The 18,639-nt window shown below is 48.8% G+C and overlaps 1 protein-coding gene across 1 annotated transcript; it reads right to left on the minus strand.

Annotated features, from left to right (window-relative positions):
• Positions 1-5,130: 5,130 nt before the first annotated feature.
• On the minus strand, positions 5,131-17,884 carry LOC144095444 (uncharacterized). Its single transcript, XM_077629184.1, has 3 exons — positions 17,793-17,884; positions 15,585-15,686; positions 5,131-7,647 (listed from the first exon to the last, which is right to left on the minus strand). The coding sequence occupies exons 2-3, from the start codon at positions 15,615-15,617 to the stop codon at positions 5,401-5,403; spliced, it is 2,280 nt and encodes a 759-aa protein (XP_077485310.1). The 5' UTR covers positions 15,618-15,686; positions 17,793-17,884; the 3' UTR covers positions 5,131-5,400.
• Positions 17,885-18,639: the final 755 nt, after the last annotated feature.

The raw sequence follows: 18,639 nt of genomic DNA on the forward strand, positions 1-18,639 counted from the left end.
GAAGGCTGCTCGCTTCTCGCTTGCCGCGGGCGCTTAAAATAAGAAAAATAAGGAGTCTTGCGGTGCGCTCTTGTTTTACATGAGAATAGAACACTAAATTTTGTTGGAGAGCCTTCTGCTTTTAAAAACGGGACAAGCAGCCAACGTCAAGGTCTGGACGGTGACAAGGAAAGCGGGTATGCAAGATATGCGCCAATTATGTCAGTGAAGATTCTATACAATCTATCGCTATAGTTCAAAACCTATCTCTTATGCACTGAACCCGTTACAGCGTTGAAACAGCACTCCACCCCAACATAAATTTGCGTCGTCAGCTAGCTTGTACCCCTGTCACACCGGCATTTCGAAGGCCCTCGAACCGATAGTCTATCGACTCAAAGGCGATTGAACGCTGCTACACGGGCAGTTTCAATGACCATCGAGTCAATAGTCCATCGAGTCAACGGAGCAGCGCGGAACTCCATCGAGATTTCGAGGGCCTTCGAGCGCTGCCCATATTGCTAGCATTGCTTCGAGCGGCGCCAAGCGCACTTTCGTACACGATACATTCAAGGTACAAAAGCATGAACAAACATTATTTGCCTAAACTTTAATGCAAGCGGTCTGTACAATAATTTTAAAATTGTATCAGACTGGTTTTAAGCGCATTAATTTTGCGTTGAGGTCTTTACGTTGCTTGCGTACTTAGCATTCATTACAGATGGTTGCATGTAGGTGCAGATTTGTTTGTCATAACGAGTACTAGTAGTTGGTACGAACCACTTCATTTTGTAGCTTAACAAGAACCAATAATTAACATTAGCTACATAATGCAAGACTATTTTCTGAAAGCCTGGCCACGTTGGCAGCTTTTCGATGGAGGTGTAAAGCAAGACACTCGTGTACTGTGCAATTTCAGTGCATGTCAATGAACCCCAGGTGGCCGAAAATTCTGCAGCCCTCCACTACGGCATCACTCATAGCCCAAGTAGCTTTGAAATGTGAAACCCACTAAACCAAACCAAACCTATTTTGTGAAGCACATGTATATTACGAAAATTACACTAGTTGTAACCCTCATAACCATTACCCCAGTAGGGAGTATGCTTCATGTGCATGCAATAGTAGCCATTTAAGGTGAGCCGAACCCAAAGTCTGCTCCTTCAATAATGTGTGTGTAGCTCTGCTCAGGGCTGGTCCCTCTTGGCAGAGGTGTCCTACTTAGCTGCTCTCGAGTTTCCCACGGACTGAGTTCTAGCTCAAGGCTAGGTGCTTGGCCAGGGCGTTCCCGATGGCCACAGCTGACATCTCTTCCCAGTTGCTTGTGCACACCGGCTGAGGCCGCCTTTCATCAGCGCGCTGCACCACACCAAACCAGCTTGACTCACAGTGGTCACTGAGCTGCTCACAAATGTTGTACAGCACACAAGCAGCATGGATCACGTAATTGACATCGTGGATGTCACACTCAAGGCCCTTCAGCACCATTCTAAAGCGTGCCTTGACACGCCCAAAAGCATTTTCGACAACACGTCTGGCACTCGGCAGCCGGTAGTTAAAGGTCTGTGAGGGGGACCCAGAGGCACCTGGAAGGGGAACAGCTTCATCAGGTGCGTCTGCAAGGGGAAAGCTTGATCACCAAGAATTGTGCCAATTTCCACACCTTCAATGACTTGTTTCTTGTCTGAACCGCTCACTAGCCAGAGTAGATGGCAGTCGAGACTTCTGAAACAGTGCCGCATCATTGTTCCTACCAGGGCTCCCAACCTTCGTGCATAGGAACCTGTATGTGTGGTCGACGAGAGCAAGTAGGATGACACTGTACCACCCCTTATAATTGTATTAGTCGGCAGCTTCTTACTTTGGGGGGCACACCTCGATACGACAGCCATCCACTGCACAGACACCTTGAGAGAAACCACAGGCTGCTGCAAATTCACACGTGTGCTCGTAAACCTCAGCTGGTGTTGGGAAATGCACAAATCATGCTTCCAACTACTACACTACCACGCCGCAAAATTCGTGAAATATTAAATTAACTCCCGCAGGGACTGCTGTTAATTTACACATGTGCTCGTGAAGCTTAGCTGGTGTTGGGAAATGCACAAATCGTGCTCCCAACTGCTCCACAACCACGCTGCAAAATTCGTGCAATATTAAAGTAACTGACGCAGTGCTCACGCCAAACAAATTGGCAACAGTCAGCTCTTCTGTTGATATTGCGAGGCGCTACAAGCCGATCGCCACGCGTTTCTCCAGCGGAATCGCTTTCCGCATGTTGGTATCTTGCCGGCTCATGCTTCCACAAGGGCCCACCATGTACCGGAATGTGCCGCGGTTGATCCGAAAGTTTTCTCGGAGTCCGGTGTCCGGAAGGTGAGGAAGCGTGGTCACGTACCACGAGTCTGGGCGCGGGTACGCCGACAGATTTCGCTCACGGACGGACAGGTGCGCCGCCGCCAACGAAAAGCGCTTCGGCAGCCCCCGGGGTCGCTTCCTCCTCTCTTCAAGCGTGACAATTTCAGCGCTCAGCGCCAGCATCTGCACGCGCAGCTGCCTGATGCGCCATGAACGCAGCCCAAAATTGAGCGTCGCCCTCGTTCGCGACTGGCCTGCTAAGGTCCAACATAGGCTTGACACTCCAGACGTCCGAAGGATCTTAACTACACAAACAAATGAATAGTGCACAGCACTCACTGCGAAAGAAAAGTCACGGAAATTAACAACGATAGCAGTGATACAGTAACAGTGACGCGTCGCAGTGAGCAGCCGCGGGAGAAAAAAAAAGAGGCTAAATTGGCCAAAATAGAACGCGCAGTTGCCTACGAAGTCGACTGGGATCATTGTTTTAAAATTCTTTTTATATTTCGGCTAACGTCAACCTCAAGCATGAAAGAAAAAGTTTTTAAGCAGGCCTTAGCACAAGAAAGAACACTTTCCTCTTATGTATTCTTTTTAACGTAGCCCTGTTTAGTAATACGCCTCAGTAGGTGACGTTTTAACTTCACTGAGGTGAGTATCACATGATCTGTTTCGTCGCGCTAACCGAGATGGCTAAACTGTGTGTAAGCGCGGCGAACTGCAGCTAACTCTAGGCGTGGTTAAAAACCTTAACAGCAGTTAAGCTTAACCGTGGTTAAGGCTGTCCGTGTAAAGGAGTCTCTGTTCGGAAGGCATTGTTCGGAAAATTGCGCTTTATGTGCGGAGGTTACGACGCGCTGGATGCAAGAGCCGTTACAGCAGCCCTGGATCACATTGTAAAGAAAAAAAACACTGCCATCTAAAGAAGCCACTAATCAAGGTGAAGACGCCGAAGAAGCGCGGCCGCCTCTGTTCCCCAAGATGTAGTTGAAGAACTGAAAGCTCTGCGAGCACATCCTCCAGCTCCGCTTTCGTCTGTTGCTTATTCAGGCTTGTGTGTACGGTGTACGTAGGCGGCTATATATCCAAACTTATCAGCGATCTTTGGTGTGACGCTTGCGTTATGCTTGTAGCGACGAATAAGACTAGCAGCCCCCTTTACAAACCTCTGCGTGCCCCGGAGAATTGTGAACTTCACTATCCAAAGCCATGATTTCCAGCTCTCTTGGAAATTATTTCGACGCTTTTTGAGAAGGCGTTCAAGGATCTTCCACGATCAAATATTCTTGAAACCTTGCAACTAATCGTTGAGCTACATTTGAAGATTCTCCCCTCCTATGCTGCCCGGAAGGTGTTGACAGGAGCCACGCCAAACGCTTAGCACATCTGATCTCTGTAAAGTCTCTCCGAATTCTTCTCCCCAATTACACAAAGAAATTGACAGACCAAAATGACAAGCGGTCTGGGCTTATCCACAAACCAACGCGAGAGCATTTCAGACTATAAACGACATCACTCAAAACTGTCAGTCGCACGACAATGTTGTATAGTTCATTACAAGCAGTTCTTGTTATTGCTGTATGTGAAACGTTGTCAGAGTTTTAAAGAGAAAATAACTTGTCTGGTCTATTGTGTTTCGTGCAGTGCGGAGAGATTTAACAGATGTGTTTGAACGCATTGGAGCAGCAAATGCTATTATGGTCAGAATACATTTTGAAGTACCGACAGAGACTGTGTGCAACGCTAGAGAGGGTTGGCTCGCAGCGCCCCCGAAGAGATGCGGCGGTAGGTCGCAAATGCCACTCTTGCACAGTCTGTCACAGAGCGCGCGCTCCCCTCGAGACCGGCCGTGCCTTAAGCACCACAGAAGAATCATTACATTAAAATAAGTTTTCTCCATACATCTTCAACCACTTAAAGGTCTATGTGGTGTCGCTGTTTCTGCTGAGTGTCTCATTTCTTCCTGTCCCGAGCTGCACCTGCGGACTCTGAAGATGCATCTTCACAAGTTAAATACTCTTTGGTCGTCTCCTTCCCTCTTCTCTGATGTGCATCTCTAAGGCCTTTATTCCGGCATATCTGTTTTTTTTTCGCTCATAATGAGATAGGAACCGTAATCAGCTTCACTTGTTGCGCCACACCACTTGTGCACGAAATTTCAAACTTCTGCCGGCCACCACCGCCTTGTGTGTGCGATGTTTGGGGGCGAATATCTGAACGCGCACGTGCTTGAAGGATTCTACCAAATAAAATGGCCTATGAATGCGACCGCCTCTAAGTCATGCATGCACGAGAGCTCCAAAAACTGAAAAATTGATTTTAGCTAATTGTGCGATTGACGATCACAGTTATCTACTCTGTGTCCGTCTGGCCGCACAGTCGACGCGCGAAAACTGCTTTCGGGCACCACTAATCACGAGTTGTTGAAACGTACAGAAAATTCATTTGAGCCCCCGATACGAAGACGCATAGTTCCGCCAGACCAGACGCGTCATGCAGAAGGAAACCAGTGGTCACTGCATAGGGTATTTCCGAGGAAGCTTAAAGGTGCACTAATTGACTCCGCTTACCTACAGCGTTGAGTACAAAAAAAAGGCGGGAGCCGGGACGTTTAATCCAATTTAATTAGGGCAATCGGCAGCACAGGATAATAATTCGCAGTTTTTAATAATGCCTGCAACGTGTAGATCGAGTTCCCGCGGTAAAAAGACGAGTTCAGATCCCTCTTTAGTACACCTTTAAGAAGAAACGCACACCACAAAACGAAGTGTTGGAAAGTGTATCCTTTATTAACCAATGAGAGGGCTGAGTCATGCCACAAGCAGTAAAGTCGATAAAACATGTAGTCATGTGAGGCTTACACAAAAATGTTGAAAGTCGCATGACAATGCCATTTTTTCGGCTCAATTTTTGAGTTGTCATTACAAGAAAGGAAAAAAAAAACTCATGCACGGGAAAACTGACAGAAGCACATGAGTCAAGAAGTTCTGGAGAGCTTTAAAAAAATGCGACCGATGCTGCACTGTCATGCCACGTGCAGGTACAGCCATTCGGTCATCTTCACTTGGGCTTCTTGGTTTTCGGACCGGCCGCCTTTCGCCGGCGCCCCTTGCCTTTGGCGGTCTGTTTAGCCTCCGCAGCGGAGCTGGCGCCGCGCGATGTGCTAGGCGCTGGTTCGGCACTCGCTGTAGTCGTGTTCGGAGTAATGTTCGAGTCGACTCGCTCCAGCTGCGCGTTGATGGTTTCTAAGGCCTCAATAGTCTTCTTCTGGACCGTTTCTTCGTTCATCCCCATTGCATCGCGCAGTAAGGCCCGGCATCTGGTGCAGTCATTCATGCGAGACAGCGTGGATAGTGTCGCCCCTGTAATTTTATTCCCAAGGATAGCTTCTGCTGCCCACTTGCAGACGACCCTGTTCCTTTGCAACGTCTGCATCACTTCAAAGTCGCGCGACTCCGTCCGGTTGCGTCCGTGCAGGAGCCTTAACTTCACAATGACATCGTTGCCGGTCACGCCGCGTTGGAGGTAACTCTTGAGCTCCTCGTAGCCCAATGCGGTTTCTTGAAAGACTGTCAGCTCCCTGATGCTGCGGTTATCTCGCACGACCTCTTCGAATGCCTCCGCAGCGACACCGTAGAGCTCCCATCCGCCACCGACGGTGACAATGTTGACGATCTCGGAAGCAGCCAAGCCGCTCATCATCAACGCCACCTGATCAGCGGTGGCCGGAAACAGCAGCATAACATCCCTGATGACTTTGCTTTCCGCGAACAGCTTGGCCAGGCAATAGGCGCCCTCGTCAGTCATGGGCACACCTTCAACACGCAGTGTAGTGAGACTTTCGCGCAAGAGGGACAGACACGCCAGCATGGCATCCCTGTCGTCGACTTGTGCACATGCCAGCCTCAGGCCCCGTATGCTCAAGGCCTCATTGGGTGTGCAGACCTTCTCCAGCACCTTACCGTGCCGCAACGTGTAGACGCAATCGACACGCTCGCCCAAGCGCAGATCGATAACCTGCTGCAAGATTTGCTCGCTCGTTCGATCGTCTGCTCCCAAGTCACCAAGCTTCAACTCTTGCAGCGTCTTGTTCTGCACAAGCCCGCCGAGAAGATACAAGAGGCTTGCACAGTTCAGCCGGCAACCCTGAACGGAAAGCTCTTGCAGGGTCTTGTTCAAGCCAATCGCGTCCCCGAGTGCAGACATACACGCGCTCTCCCTGACACCGAACCTCGATGTGGCGAAGCTCAGATACTTGAGACTTTGGTTGCACGCGATCGACCGAGTTAGTCGCTGCCAGCCGCCTAAGAAGTCCATGTTCGCTTCGGGAACGAAAATCCGCAGTGTCAGACGACTCAAAGTCGTGTTAGTCATCAACGATGTGGCCAGATCGTGCAGCGACAAATGCAGGCGAGGGGTGGTATCGACGACCTCCAACTCGGTGAGACTGGTGTTGCACCCAAGGCGATCGAACAGGCATGACAGCCTGCATGGAAGATTCAGGATGAGCTTTTGCAGCTTTGTGTCTAGAAGACCCGACACTACGTCTTCGAATCCTCGATGTCGAGACGCCTTGTCCCGCAGCACAAGCACCTTTGGCTGCTCGTGTTCCAGAATAGCATGACTTATCCGCCCTACTCCCAACGGGTCAATGCCTAGATCTTGAAGAACGAGCCTTGTCAGTCCTGCGTTTAGAGAGATCAGATCGCAGAGCTTCACCACTTCTTCCCGATTCAAGTGCAAAGAAACCAGAGTTAGTGCCGTGAGGCGATTGGCGTTCTTGAAAAGCGGGTAGATCTTGAAGCCGACGGGAACGTTAGGCAAGCCTCTTAGTTCAACCACGTCTAGATGTGCTTTGTTTAACGAGAGGAGCTTCCAGAACAGTTCGGAGTGGTAGCCGGCGACAACCGCAACATCCACCACTACTTTCGATATGCAACGGTGCTCCTTCAGCAGCCATAGGCAGATGCACATTGAAAGCACGTCCCCCGTTCCCATGAGAATGTCGGTCGCCTTTTCGATGGTCTGAAAGGCATAAGAACCCTCGTGTGCTAGCAGCATTTCCATACCACGTGGGTTCAGGACTGCGTTGAATCGCTCGTGGAAGGCTAACGCCCAGCAGTCGGTCTCTAGCAGACCATGGGTGCATGGGCTAAAGAAGGAACGAACCCGTCCAACGCTGCCACGAAAGCGGTGATCAGCGAGATCCAGAAATCGCCTAACCCTATAGACATTTTGAAATGCATCTGGTCCTTCGCTGTACAGGTAGTTGGCAAAATCCTCCATTCGCTGGGCAGCTGACAGTCCCTAAAAAAAATGAACGGAGGGGAATGCGCGTTACATATTTTCATGTACACTGCATTCTACCAGCATCACAGTGTCAAAGTCATGTCACGTGTTGGAAAAATATAACTCGGTTATGGTCACTGCACACTGTTTGGAATGAAAGTTTGAAGAAAAAAACTAAGAAAGAAGGATATTGTAGGAAACATCAGCAGTTGCTTTTACTGACACGGTTTAAAAGATATTAGATGAGGCGTTTCCCGTTCTTAATTTACTGCACGATTCGCACGAAACCAGCTCGCACTTGAACAAACCAGCACTGAAAGTGCGGTTCAATTTTCTGTCACCCATTCGACCACAAAGTTAGCAGCGCCTCTTGTAAGAATGACAGAAATAAAGCAATGTTTCACGTCCTGCGGCTTTGAGTAACAAAATGCCGTAATCATAAACTTCGCCTAATCCTAGTCCGTCCCGTAATCACGTAAAGTATCAAGCAAAGAGCAAGGAAGGTGTCGAAATGAACACAAACTGAACCCATATTTTCCAGGTAAACCGAGACAGAGCCCAACTGCTGTTATATACATCATGCAAAAGCTGAATCTGAGCCGCAACTTATGGCACGAAACGTTCCTGAACGGTTCAGAAAACTTCAGACCAGCTTTTTCATTAAAATAAGTACTACGTTCCGCAGAAATTGAATAGCGGATAGATACACCAGTGAACGTCAGCTGCTATTATCTGACAAATTATTCCGTTAACCTGGCTTGTTTTACAAACGCCTTCTCCCTCAGTGAGGACTCCATTCCATTTGACGGGGACGAATGCTTCTTAGCGTGTCGGTCAGAAAAACGTGTCGCATGGAATGCCTATCTCTACTTGTGTGTACCTATATGAACGACACTTACAAAAGCACAGCAGTGAAATGCTCACATGTGTTGCAACCTGTCGTTTACACGCATCCTTGTGGATCACTCAACACTTATGCACTGCACTGGGCAGCCATTGCAAAATTTTCTTGTCATAAATTCACTCGGACTGTTTTAACTATAGTAAAAATATTCTTAGGGAACTCAACTTATTTCCATTAGATATCTCAAATGTAAGGTTTCTTAGGGAACTCAACTTATTTCCATTAGATATCTCAAATGTAAGGTTTCCTCTATGTACCAAATGTTTTCACAACAAAACAATCCTTTAGCTCTAAAAGACGCCGGCAGCTTGCGTAATAGGTCTTGATTGTAACGGCGTGAGGGCACATTCCTCTATGTTTGAGACGAGGCATAACTTCGTTACTGATCGTTTCCGTTGCCTCGAAGAACCTTTTAAGGATGTGGAATTAAGAAGTCTCACAGAAGAAAATATTGAGAACACAACGTAAAGTCCCGTGATCTGTCGTGTGTGACACTTCAGAAAAAGCACGCTCATAAAGAAAGATCGTCTTTGCAATTTGTCATCTGAACATTTTGGATTTCTTGATTCTACTCACTAGCGCGCCAAAAATCTAGATTACCGAATAGGCTCCTTTGCCATTCCTATGATCGCCTCCGACAAATCCGCGTCCGCAAGAAGCTTCCAACATGGCTTAGGTCAAGAGAACAGTCATCATCGAGATAACTGCGGTTCAGTGAAAACAATGCCGCACTTTTTGTTAGAGTGCTCAGCATATGCAGAGGAGCGACCATACTACGAGCAAAAAATGGAGACCTTCACACAGGTGAGGGTCTCTCAGCCTGCCATTTGCAAGCAGCGCTGTGCACTGAACATTTAATTCACCTATCAGAAGGACACTGGACTCCTTCACCAACTCGAAAACCTTATTGCATTTTCCCCTTCACCGTGTATTCATCTCATTTCAACGGAAGCTTTTTCTTTTCTAAAATATTTTATTTAACCTTTTCCTTCATTCTTCCCTTACCGCCGTTCTCTCCCTAAACATCTCTCCACACAGAGCAGCTTTTTGATGGAATGAACGAATTAGTCGAGACAAAACGGGGTACACAGGACAAGCGCGCTGTAGCATGTCAGCGCTTATCAAACGCGGGCTAAAATCACTGTTTCGCAATAAAAAGCCCCCCCCCCCCTCTCTCTCTCCCCCCTCTTTCTCTCTCTCGTGTTCCCATTAAGAAATTTCCTGCTTGAACCAAACCATAGTATGTGCAGTCTGTTGCAAAAGATTGGAGGGGACATTTAAACTCCGCCTTAAGGGTATGACGTGATAGTGTAATGGGTTAATTCCCATATAGTATGCAGAAGTGGCCATTCTCTACATTCATAGATCCCAGGGAGTCCTCGTACCCCTCCTGGCGCAGTTGGTGCAGCATTTAAGCGATGCACCACTGCCCCGCGATGGCAGGTGGTGCCACTGGTGTGCCTTCTGCGACCCAAGTTGCTCTTCCAAAGCGACCAACCATTAATTTAACTGCCACCTGCCACGGTGGGAAGGTTGTGATGACGCCGAAACGTCACGCGACCTAGGTGGCTCACCTGCCTCCTAGATTGGTTCTCTGGGTATTTTTTGCGGATTTTTTGATGATTTTTCGCTCGCAGTCAACGACGCCGGATTTTCGGCGACACGAGCTCCTTAACGCCATCGCGTAAAGTGTTTACTCTCCAACGCGCCGCTGAAGCGCGGTGGTCTACACTTTTGCCACACACGGTGCGCCAATAAAAAAAAAATAACGGCGATCAAATGAACTGTTGCGGAGGAAATGCGGCATAATTTTTCTTTCGCTTGCCAATCTATTCCAATCCTGACTTTATTCATATTCTATTATTCGATTTCTGTTGGTGACCGCTCCATTTATTCAATAATGCTGAGCCATTCTTAGCGGCGTCTGTCCCCTCTCCCCACAAGTGGTGAGGGCAGAGGAACGCGGTTGGCAGGCGTAGGCTTCACACAGACGCCGGACAGTTTTCGCCTTCGTGGCACTCCCAATGCTATCGGTGGGGAAAAAAATTGTTGCCCCCAAAAATATATATATATTTCAAGTTTTTTTCAACGGACAATTCCATAATGTGGGCGCTTTTATTTAAAAATGACTCGGCTCAAAAGCCACGTGAAATCTTCACCCTTCGCATGCCAAGAGCAAGAGGTCTCGTCAAGCTGGCTGGGGTGCACTGGGGATGGTGTAGAAGGTTGTCAGGTCCCGCAGGTACAGAACGAGACGCACAAAGCAGTGTGTATACAGTCGCACGGAATTGCACGAGTGGCATGGAGCAAGATAATAATCTTCTCATGTGGTAATTTGCAATGCGTGCTGTAATATTACAGAGGAGCGAAGCATAACTGTCGCAACTTTTACTTTTACATCTGCCCCGGGTGGTTCGATTTTAAAGAATGCGCCTTGATTTCCGCTCTACACGTGCGTACTCCGCTTCGCGCCCTGTGCGAACGGTGGTCTTTCATAGCCGGAGCCTACTTGTGCATGAAAGAGGCATGGAAGTGGGTTTACGCCGGTCTTGTATGAAATAAAACTGAGACGCTGAGACGTCGCAACACTATCGACGCCGCATTCCAGGAGCAGGGAATTTCCTTCAGAAATGAGACATTGCTCTTGCTTCAAGAGGTGAGCGGAGCGTCATTTTTAAGCCCTTCTTGGTGCTGTGCGATGTCAGTTAAAGTTACTGTACCCCAAGAGGCCGAAATTAATCAGCAGCCCTTCACTACGGCGTCCCACATAAACCAGGTGCAGCACCGGGCCATTGAATCCCATACCTTTTTCTTCGCAACGGAAAAGAATCCAGACTATAGCTTTCTGAATAGCTAGATGGCTAGTGTGTGCATACATTAGCATCTGTCGAGACAGTCTTTCCAGAATTGGGCCATGAATACGTTCACTATGATATCTTGACTGAGATAAATAATCGCGGAAGCGGGACACTTCCTAGTACGTTGGTGTATACATCACGTCTTCCTACGCATATTCTCACCAAGAAAGGTGCACGCCCCTCCAATCTGCCGCAGCGTGGTAGCGTGCGTTTAAAAGGCTGTTTCAACTGAAGGTGAGCATGATTAAAAATTTAACATAACCCGCAACACAACTGCAAGTTGGTGGCAACTGCGTATCTTCCCCGTCCTTATTCCTTGCACACTGCATGGCTCAGTAAGGAATTAAATATTTCGAGCCACCTTTCTCATTATTCGTCCAATGGTTGAGTCCGGGAAGTGTACAAAACGTCAAGAAACCCCGAACTGAAGCGTTACTGCGAAGCTGTATCTTGCGCAATGTTTCCCCTTTTCTCTTAGCGATAAGTAAGACGGTAAAATCGAGAAGAAAAAAAAAACCGAACCCGAAGAAAAAGAACGCGAACGGTTACGCACGAGGTGCGCTAGGATAATATATTCCGTTTGTCCTCCCGCCGAAATCGCCGCGGTCCCAACTGCACACCTTAAGAACGTATTTAGTCCCTCGCTTATGTGCACTTGTTTTGTCCCCCTTCCAGTGTCCTTCGTCCCTCCGCGCTGAATTTACCGCCAAAATGAGCTTATGCGCACTACTGGTTCCAATAAACATGCCATTGCTCGGTCGCTCATCTATAGCAACGTATTTGCAAAAGCGCGGGAGCCGCCGCGGTGGCTGAGTGGTTATGGCGCTCGGCTGCCGGCCCGAAAGACGCGGGCTCGATCCCGGCAGCGGCGGTCGAATTTCGATGGAGGCGAAATTCTAGAGGCCCGTGTGCAGTGCGATGTCAGTGCACGTAAAATAAGCCCAGGTGGTCGAAATTTCCGGAGCCCTTCACTACGGCGTCCCTCATAGCCTGAGTCGCTTTGGGAATATTAAACCACCATAAACCAAACCAAACCAGAAGCGCCCAGGGCAAGTAAATTAGCCCTCGTAGTGGTTCCTCTATACTTTAAGTGCCAGTCACATTGTTTCGTGATGGCACCGCTCTGGACCCTACTCTACTTTAGCCGCAGTGATATGAAGCCACTTGTGGGAATTACATCAAAGTACGAGTCGCAGGCACGGCTGGGTAATAACGCGATTGCGTTAAGGAACCCGTGTCGCGTACGAGTCAGCGTCGTTGGCCATGACCGAAAAATCCCCATATAATCATCCTAGGTAGAACGAAGGCCACGTAGCACGTATGTCACAAGACCTTGTAGCATCATCACAACCTGTCCACCGGATTATGAGCAAACTGTCCACCCTGGCACGTGACAAGTTAAATTTAAGGGGTACACACAAAATTTCGAACGCAAACAAAGATATGACTTGTTTCATGGCGTAAGATGCCTTCTAGCAAGTTCCAGTTGAAGGCGTTTAGAGGAACATAATTTAATATGATTTTGAATGCTGTCCAAGGAGCCGCTAGGAATTTCCACCAACATTGAGGGATGCCAAGGCGCACTTGCCCAAATAATTGTAACGTCACCTAGCCCAGTGGTTGTTCTCAAGAATAACCAGCGCTTGCCGGCGACGCCGACATCAATATTATGGTAGTTGAGGTTGATTTGATTTTATGATTTTATAGGGGTTTAACATCCCAAAGCGACTCACGCTATTGGGACGCCGTAGTGGAGGGCTTCGGATAATTTCGACCAGCTGGGGTCCTTTAACGTGCACTGACATCGCACACTACACGGGCCTCTAGCCTCCATCGAAATTCGACCGCCTTGGGCGGGATCGAATCCGCGTCTTTCGGGTGAGCAGCCGAGCCCCATAACCACTGAGATTAGGTTGGCTGGTCGACCGTGACGGCAAGGTCCACTTCAGCGCTGCCGCCGATCGAGACCGCAACTGCCGGTACAAAATCGTTTGTAATTACTAACGCTGCGCATTAGTGCTTTCAGCTCATTTTCATGATTACTAGGGCCATACGCATCTTTCGGGGCTAAAAAGCGGACGCCCAAACCCTTTGTGTCTTTACCCCCTTAATGATTGGTCGCGAGAGGTTGCTCGGGGAGAGCAACCTGGGTCGCATAAGCCCCACCGGTGGCAGCATCTGCCATCGCAGGGGAGTGGCGCATTGCTTAACCGCTGCATCATTGTACCAGGAGTGGTATGAGGACCCCTAGGGATATGTAAAGAATGACCACTTACGCATATATGGGCATTAACCTATTAACGCTATGGCGTCATACCCTTAAGGCGGAGCTTAAGTATCCCATCCAGTTTTTTTTTCTTCGCGTAAAGAGCCTCCTCCCGAAAAAAAATGGAGTTGACCCTTAAGCTCCGCCCAGAGGATATGATGCGATATAGCACTGATGAGTTAATGCCCCCATATGTGTAAGTCATCATTCTCAACTATACATCCATATGTCCCAGGGAGTCCTCATACCACTCCTTGGGCAATGGTGCAGCGGTTATGGGATGCGCCACTGCCCTGCGATGGCAGGTGCTGCCACGGGTGGGTTTGTGCGACCCAGGTTGCTGATCCCGAGCAACCTCTCGCGATCGAACATTAATTTAACTGGCACCTGCCAGGGTGGTTAGTTTGCTCACAATCCGGTGGGTAGGCTGTAATGACCCCACAAGGTCACGTGACCTTTGTTGCCCACCTAGACTGCTTCTCCGGGAGTGGCTGCCTGGGCCACCCTACCTGTCGCTCACAACGCCGACGCCGGATTTTCTGCGTAACGGGGTCTTTAACACTATCGCGTTGAAAATTTGTTCGCCCATTGCCCGTGGTGAGCAGTTTGTTAAGGCGTAATCTGTCCCAGTGTGCGTGCGGAGTAGGCATGAAGCAGTGGTAGAAATGGGAGAAAGTTGAAAGCGAAGGGCTGCTTTTAACGCGACAGCGCTAAGGCTCCCGTTCTGTAGAGAATCCAGCGTCGGCGTTGTGAGCGAAAAAGCAAGTTACCCACCTGCCACTTAGTCGTGACGTCATCACAACTGCCCACTGTGGTAGGTACCAGTTAAATGAATGGTCGCAAGAGGTGGGTCTCACAAGCCGCACCGATGGCTCTGTTTGAAGCAGCCACCAGCCGGGGAAGTGGTGCAGCGGTTAAATGATGCGCCCCTGCGCCAGGAGCGGTATCAGTACTCCGCCGTGATCTATGGATGTGACGTCAAGGCTGACCGTGTCTGCGAAGCGGTACGGACAGAGTACCCCAGGCAGCTGCAGGGACCCATTAACGATACCGCGTCATACCCTTGGGGCGCAGCCTAAGCGTCCCCTCAAGTTTTATGTCTGAAACCGCCTCATCTGACTGGCAGTGAAAGAGACGATGAGCTGGCTCTGCGAACATTACTGCAAAGCACAAGTTCTCCTCGTAACTACGTCGTATGGGACAAAACGGATATCCAAGGCTTAGTCCGCCCAATCGTAGAAAGTAGATACGGACTGCCGCTCAGATGTATCGGATGGAGCTCCAATGCGCTCTTGGCGTACCGCCGGCTGGCGCTTAAAGGCGAAGTGTGGTGTCTGGACACCGCCTGGTTATTTAATTCGGGCCAATCTCGTTGAGGTTAATTAACACTTTTCAGATATTCAATTTCTGGCGAGACTTCCAGCTTTATACTTTTAGACCGTTCTAAACACCGTACCACCATGCCATTTCCAGCTTCCTATCGATTATTTTTATTGCGTATTCGATAACAATTCGAAACTGCTTAATTAGACCCGATGATTCTATGATTCAGTTTTCTGGGACACTCTCAAGCTTCATTAGTTTTTCTTTTTTTTTGTCTTACACTTAAAGATTAAGAAGTTGCGTAATTAGGTATTTATCAAGACTATCCAAGAAATAACAAGAACTCCGACACAGAGTGGTCAACGGCATGCTCTTACTTCCCCCCGTTCGCGCGCCAATGCATTGTATTTCTAGAACTAGGTGAGAACGGACAGTCCGTATATCCGAATCAGCCAGCATACCAAGCACGCTACGACGCACATTAGTTCACTCGAAGCAGTAGGAAAAATCAGCAAAGCCCCGTCAGCACCGCAGTAAGCCTGAAATTAAGCATGTAAACAAGGCTGCGGCTCTTGGAACAATGTGTAAGCTCCTTAATACATACTCTGCCGAATGAAGAAGCACTGCTTTTAGCCATGGTGTCCTGAAATCCCCGCTGCGGTGGCTTTCCTTCAAGCGACGCTTAGTAACGGACCGTCCGAGAACACTGCAAGTGGGAGCAAGGAATAGTTTTCAGTGCGAGAGCAGTACCTCACGGGGTCAAGCCCATCCTAGAATATTGTGGCTTACATCATTTTCAGGGTGTAGAAATAAAATAAATATTGCCGCGACTGGGGTTTCGAACCCGCAGCGGCTCGAAGAAATTAGCTTCGCTGAACACTGCACTATCGAGAGCAGTATGCTGTCAGCGCAGCCGATCACGCCTTGTGTTAAACTGCAGCACAGTCTCGCGCTGTGCATTGCACGTCGTGATCTTCGTCAACTTCCACCTGAGAGATTAGATCAGCTTAACCTCGATCGGCGCTTGACGTGAGGATAATATTGTCGCCAGACATGCCACCGTCCCAGCAAAGCAAAACCATGAGCCAACCAGGCCAAACACATGCTCCGCACGTCTACTTGGTTTTACTATGCTAAAACCCTATCACTTTTTTTTTTTTTTTTCAAATGAAGGTTCACCTCGCACGTGCCTTGCGCGGGGCGCACTTGTTCAATTCTGGTCGGACGCTCGTTCAGCAACCAATACATTTTTGTTTCTGCTTTGTCTCAATGAGAGGGATGCAGGCGCACAAAGCACTTCGCGCATTTTTTTTTCCATTCATTGCGACGATATTTCAAACACGACCGATTTGAACGCTCAAAAAGCCACCTACAAACGAAACAGCGCGAAATTCTGTACACTGCTGGCGCATTGGGGCCCCGGTTAGTTTCGTGGTGGCAAGACCCGCCGCGGTGGCTCATTGTTTTGGCGTTCGGCTGCAGACTTCAAGATAAAGGGTTCGATCCCGGCGGCGGCGGCTGTATTTTGATGGAGGCGAAATACAAACAAGCCGTGTGCTGCGCGATGTCAGCGCACGTTATGAAACCCAGGTGGTTTAGCAGTGCTCGGCTACAGCGTCCCTCTTAGCCCGAGAGTCACTTTAACCGTCGGTAATGTTAAGGGGCGATAAAAAATAAACAAGAATAAATGTAGACTTCCGTTCAGTGCTTGCTGCACTATCGCACTACCCTGACCAACATAACGTTGAACACGTTAGAACACTTGCTTTCCGTGCTCGGATTTCAGTTCAGCATCAAAACATTCCCCTGGGGAACTTCTGCGCAATCGCACTACATGCAGGCCAAGATCAGAGTCATCGTGCACAGCAGGGCGCTCGTGGCGGTGGCGCCGCTAATTCACGAACGAGGCTGTTGCTGGCCTTAAACTAGTATAGCACGATCGGTGAAGCGATGCAGGTGATTTATGTCCGGAGTTTACGAACGCCCCAAGTCATTTTCCCATCATAAGCCACCACTGCTTGAGAATTTCACTTGCATACATTACATAGTGGGACAAGCTTTGTCTTTGTTTAGTTTGTTTACGTCGTAAGGGGCGGCCATTTTACACAATATTGAGCTCGTTAACTATGCGCCCTCGGAGGCTTTTTTTTCTTCCTAAATCTTGGTAAATGGGGGAGGGGGGAGACCAAAATTTGCACAGTAAACAAATTTATTCTCTGTTTTTCAGCGCTACTAGAGTTAGCGTGTCATATCCACGTCATGTGACAGAGGGCAAAGCGCTGTTATGCGTTGTGTTGAAAATACACCCATCTATGAGACTAAGCAGCACGTGGAAATTTTTGATGCAAATAATAGGGCGAAAATTAGTTTCTCTGTGCGTGAAAGTTTTGGCCTTGCAATCTTATACTTGTTTTTGGCGTCTGCTCTCCTACTACTCTTCCCACATATTCGCCACCTGTACTACTTGTGCGGTATTATCGCGTTAAAAAATTAAATTGAAAGCTGCCACAGCCAAATCCCTACAGAAAAGCAATATGCGCTGCCAGTTCGACTCGCCAAAAAATTTATAACGCGTGTTGCAACATGGTTTAAAATAATTTACCTATCGCTGAATCGCCTTCATTTGCAGTCCCTAGCGCTCGGTGTTTAATACTGTGGGCACCTAAGGACATTCTCAACATAGGTCTGCGCGCTGTTGCGCAGCGTTTGGTATGAGTGCAGCCTGAGGTCTTGTGCCGGGGCAGAATCTCATGCTGGATCGGATCGGCACTGACCATGCACTCAACCCCGAAGCTTTCGTTCTCGCACTCACCTTCGCACCCGTGGCGTGAAGGGCTCTGTGATGAACTTCTTGGTTCGGGAGGCCTGGGCCTGTCGGTTAAGCGCACAACGCACGGCACAGGGCAGCCGCTGGAACCAGGAGGAGGCAAAGTCAAGGTAAGCACACATTTCCATGACATATCGGCACATCTCCGCAAGTGCGCTGCGTAGTCCTCAACTGGAAATCCGGGAGGAACACGACACAAGAAAGAAGACACACTAGCGCCTGGCGTTGCACAGGCGAAAGCCGTGCATAATGCGCGTTGAAACATTGTTCAGCTCGGAAGCTCTGGCGGAGCCCAGCCGTGCTGCTCGACGCGCGCGTTTTATTCTTTATGCATGTTCACTCCAGTGTAGTTCGGAAATCGCTCGCAGTGCTGTTGGAAAGTAGAGCGCGGTGCGTTATCACACTTGGCCATCCCCAAGCGTTTGGTTCTCCACGCGCATCTGCCACGGCGCAGACGCAGCACGTCGAGTTGTGATAAAGCAATGAGATGTCGCGGCTTTGTGAAGTCATTATTGAGCTTGCGCCTCTTCCCGATCACAGCGATTCACAAAACTGGCCCGACTCGTGCTTGTATCTGTTCGTTTTTTTTTTTTCGAGAAAGTACACCATGGAACATAACATCCCGCCTTTTAAGCAAAGTGAACAGCCCCGGGGAATACTCGCTCAAGTATTTCGTCTATACATCTATGCGGTGTTGTGACTAGGGCCCGTGTGCTAGGCATGGTTCCCCGGTTACTTCTGCGCGTAGACGCTTGTACTCTGTCTCAGCCACGACTGGTGCCGGCGAATCAGATGATGAATCGTTAACATATAAAAACAGCCTCGTCACAAT

The sequence above is a fragment of the Amblyomma americanum genome, chromosome 1 (genome assembly GCF_052857255.1).
Source record: "Amblyomma americanum isolate KBUSLIRL-KWMA chromosome 1, ASM5285725v1, whole genome shotgun sequence".
NCBI classification, from domain to species: domain Eukaryota; kingdom Metazoa; phylum Arthropoda; class Arachnida; order Ixodida; family Ixodidae; genus Amblyomma; species Amblyomma americanum.

What these genes read in the sequence shown, in the direction of transcription:
- LOC144095444 (XM_077629184.1), bottom strand. Translation starts at nt 15,617, where the DNA reads ATGGCTAAAAGCAGTGCTTCTTCATTCGGCAGA. An exon ending in GTGCTTCTTCATTCGGCAGA is followed by an intron (nt 7,648 to 15,584) that starts GTATGTATTAAG and finishes CATTTTTTTTAG; the next exon opens with GGACTGTCAGCTGCCCAGCG.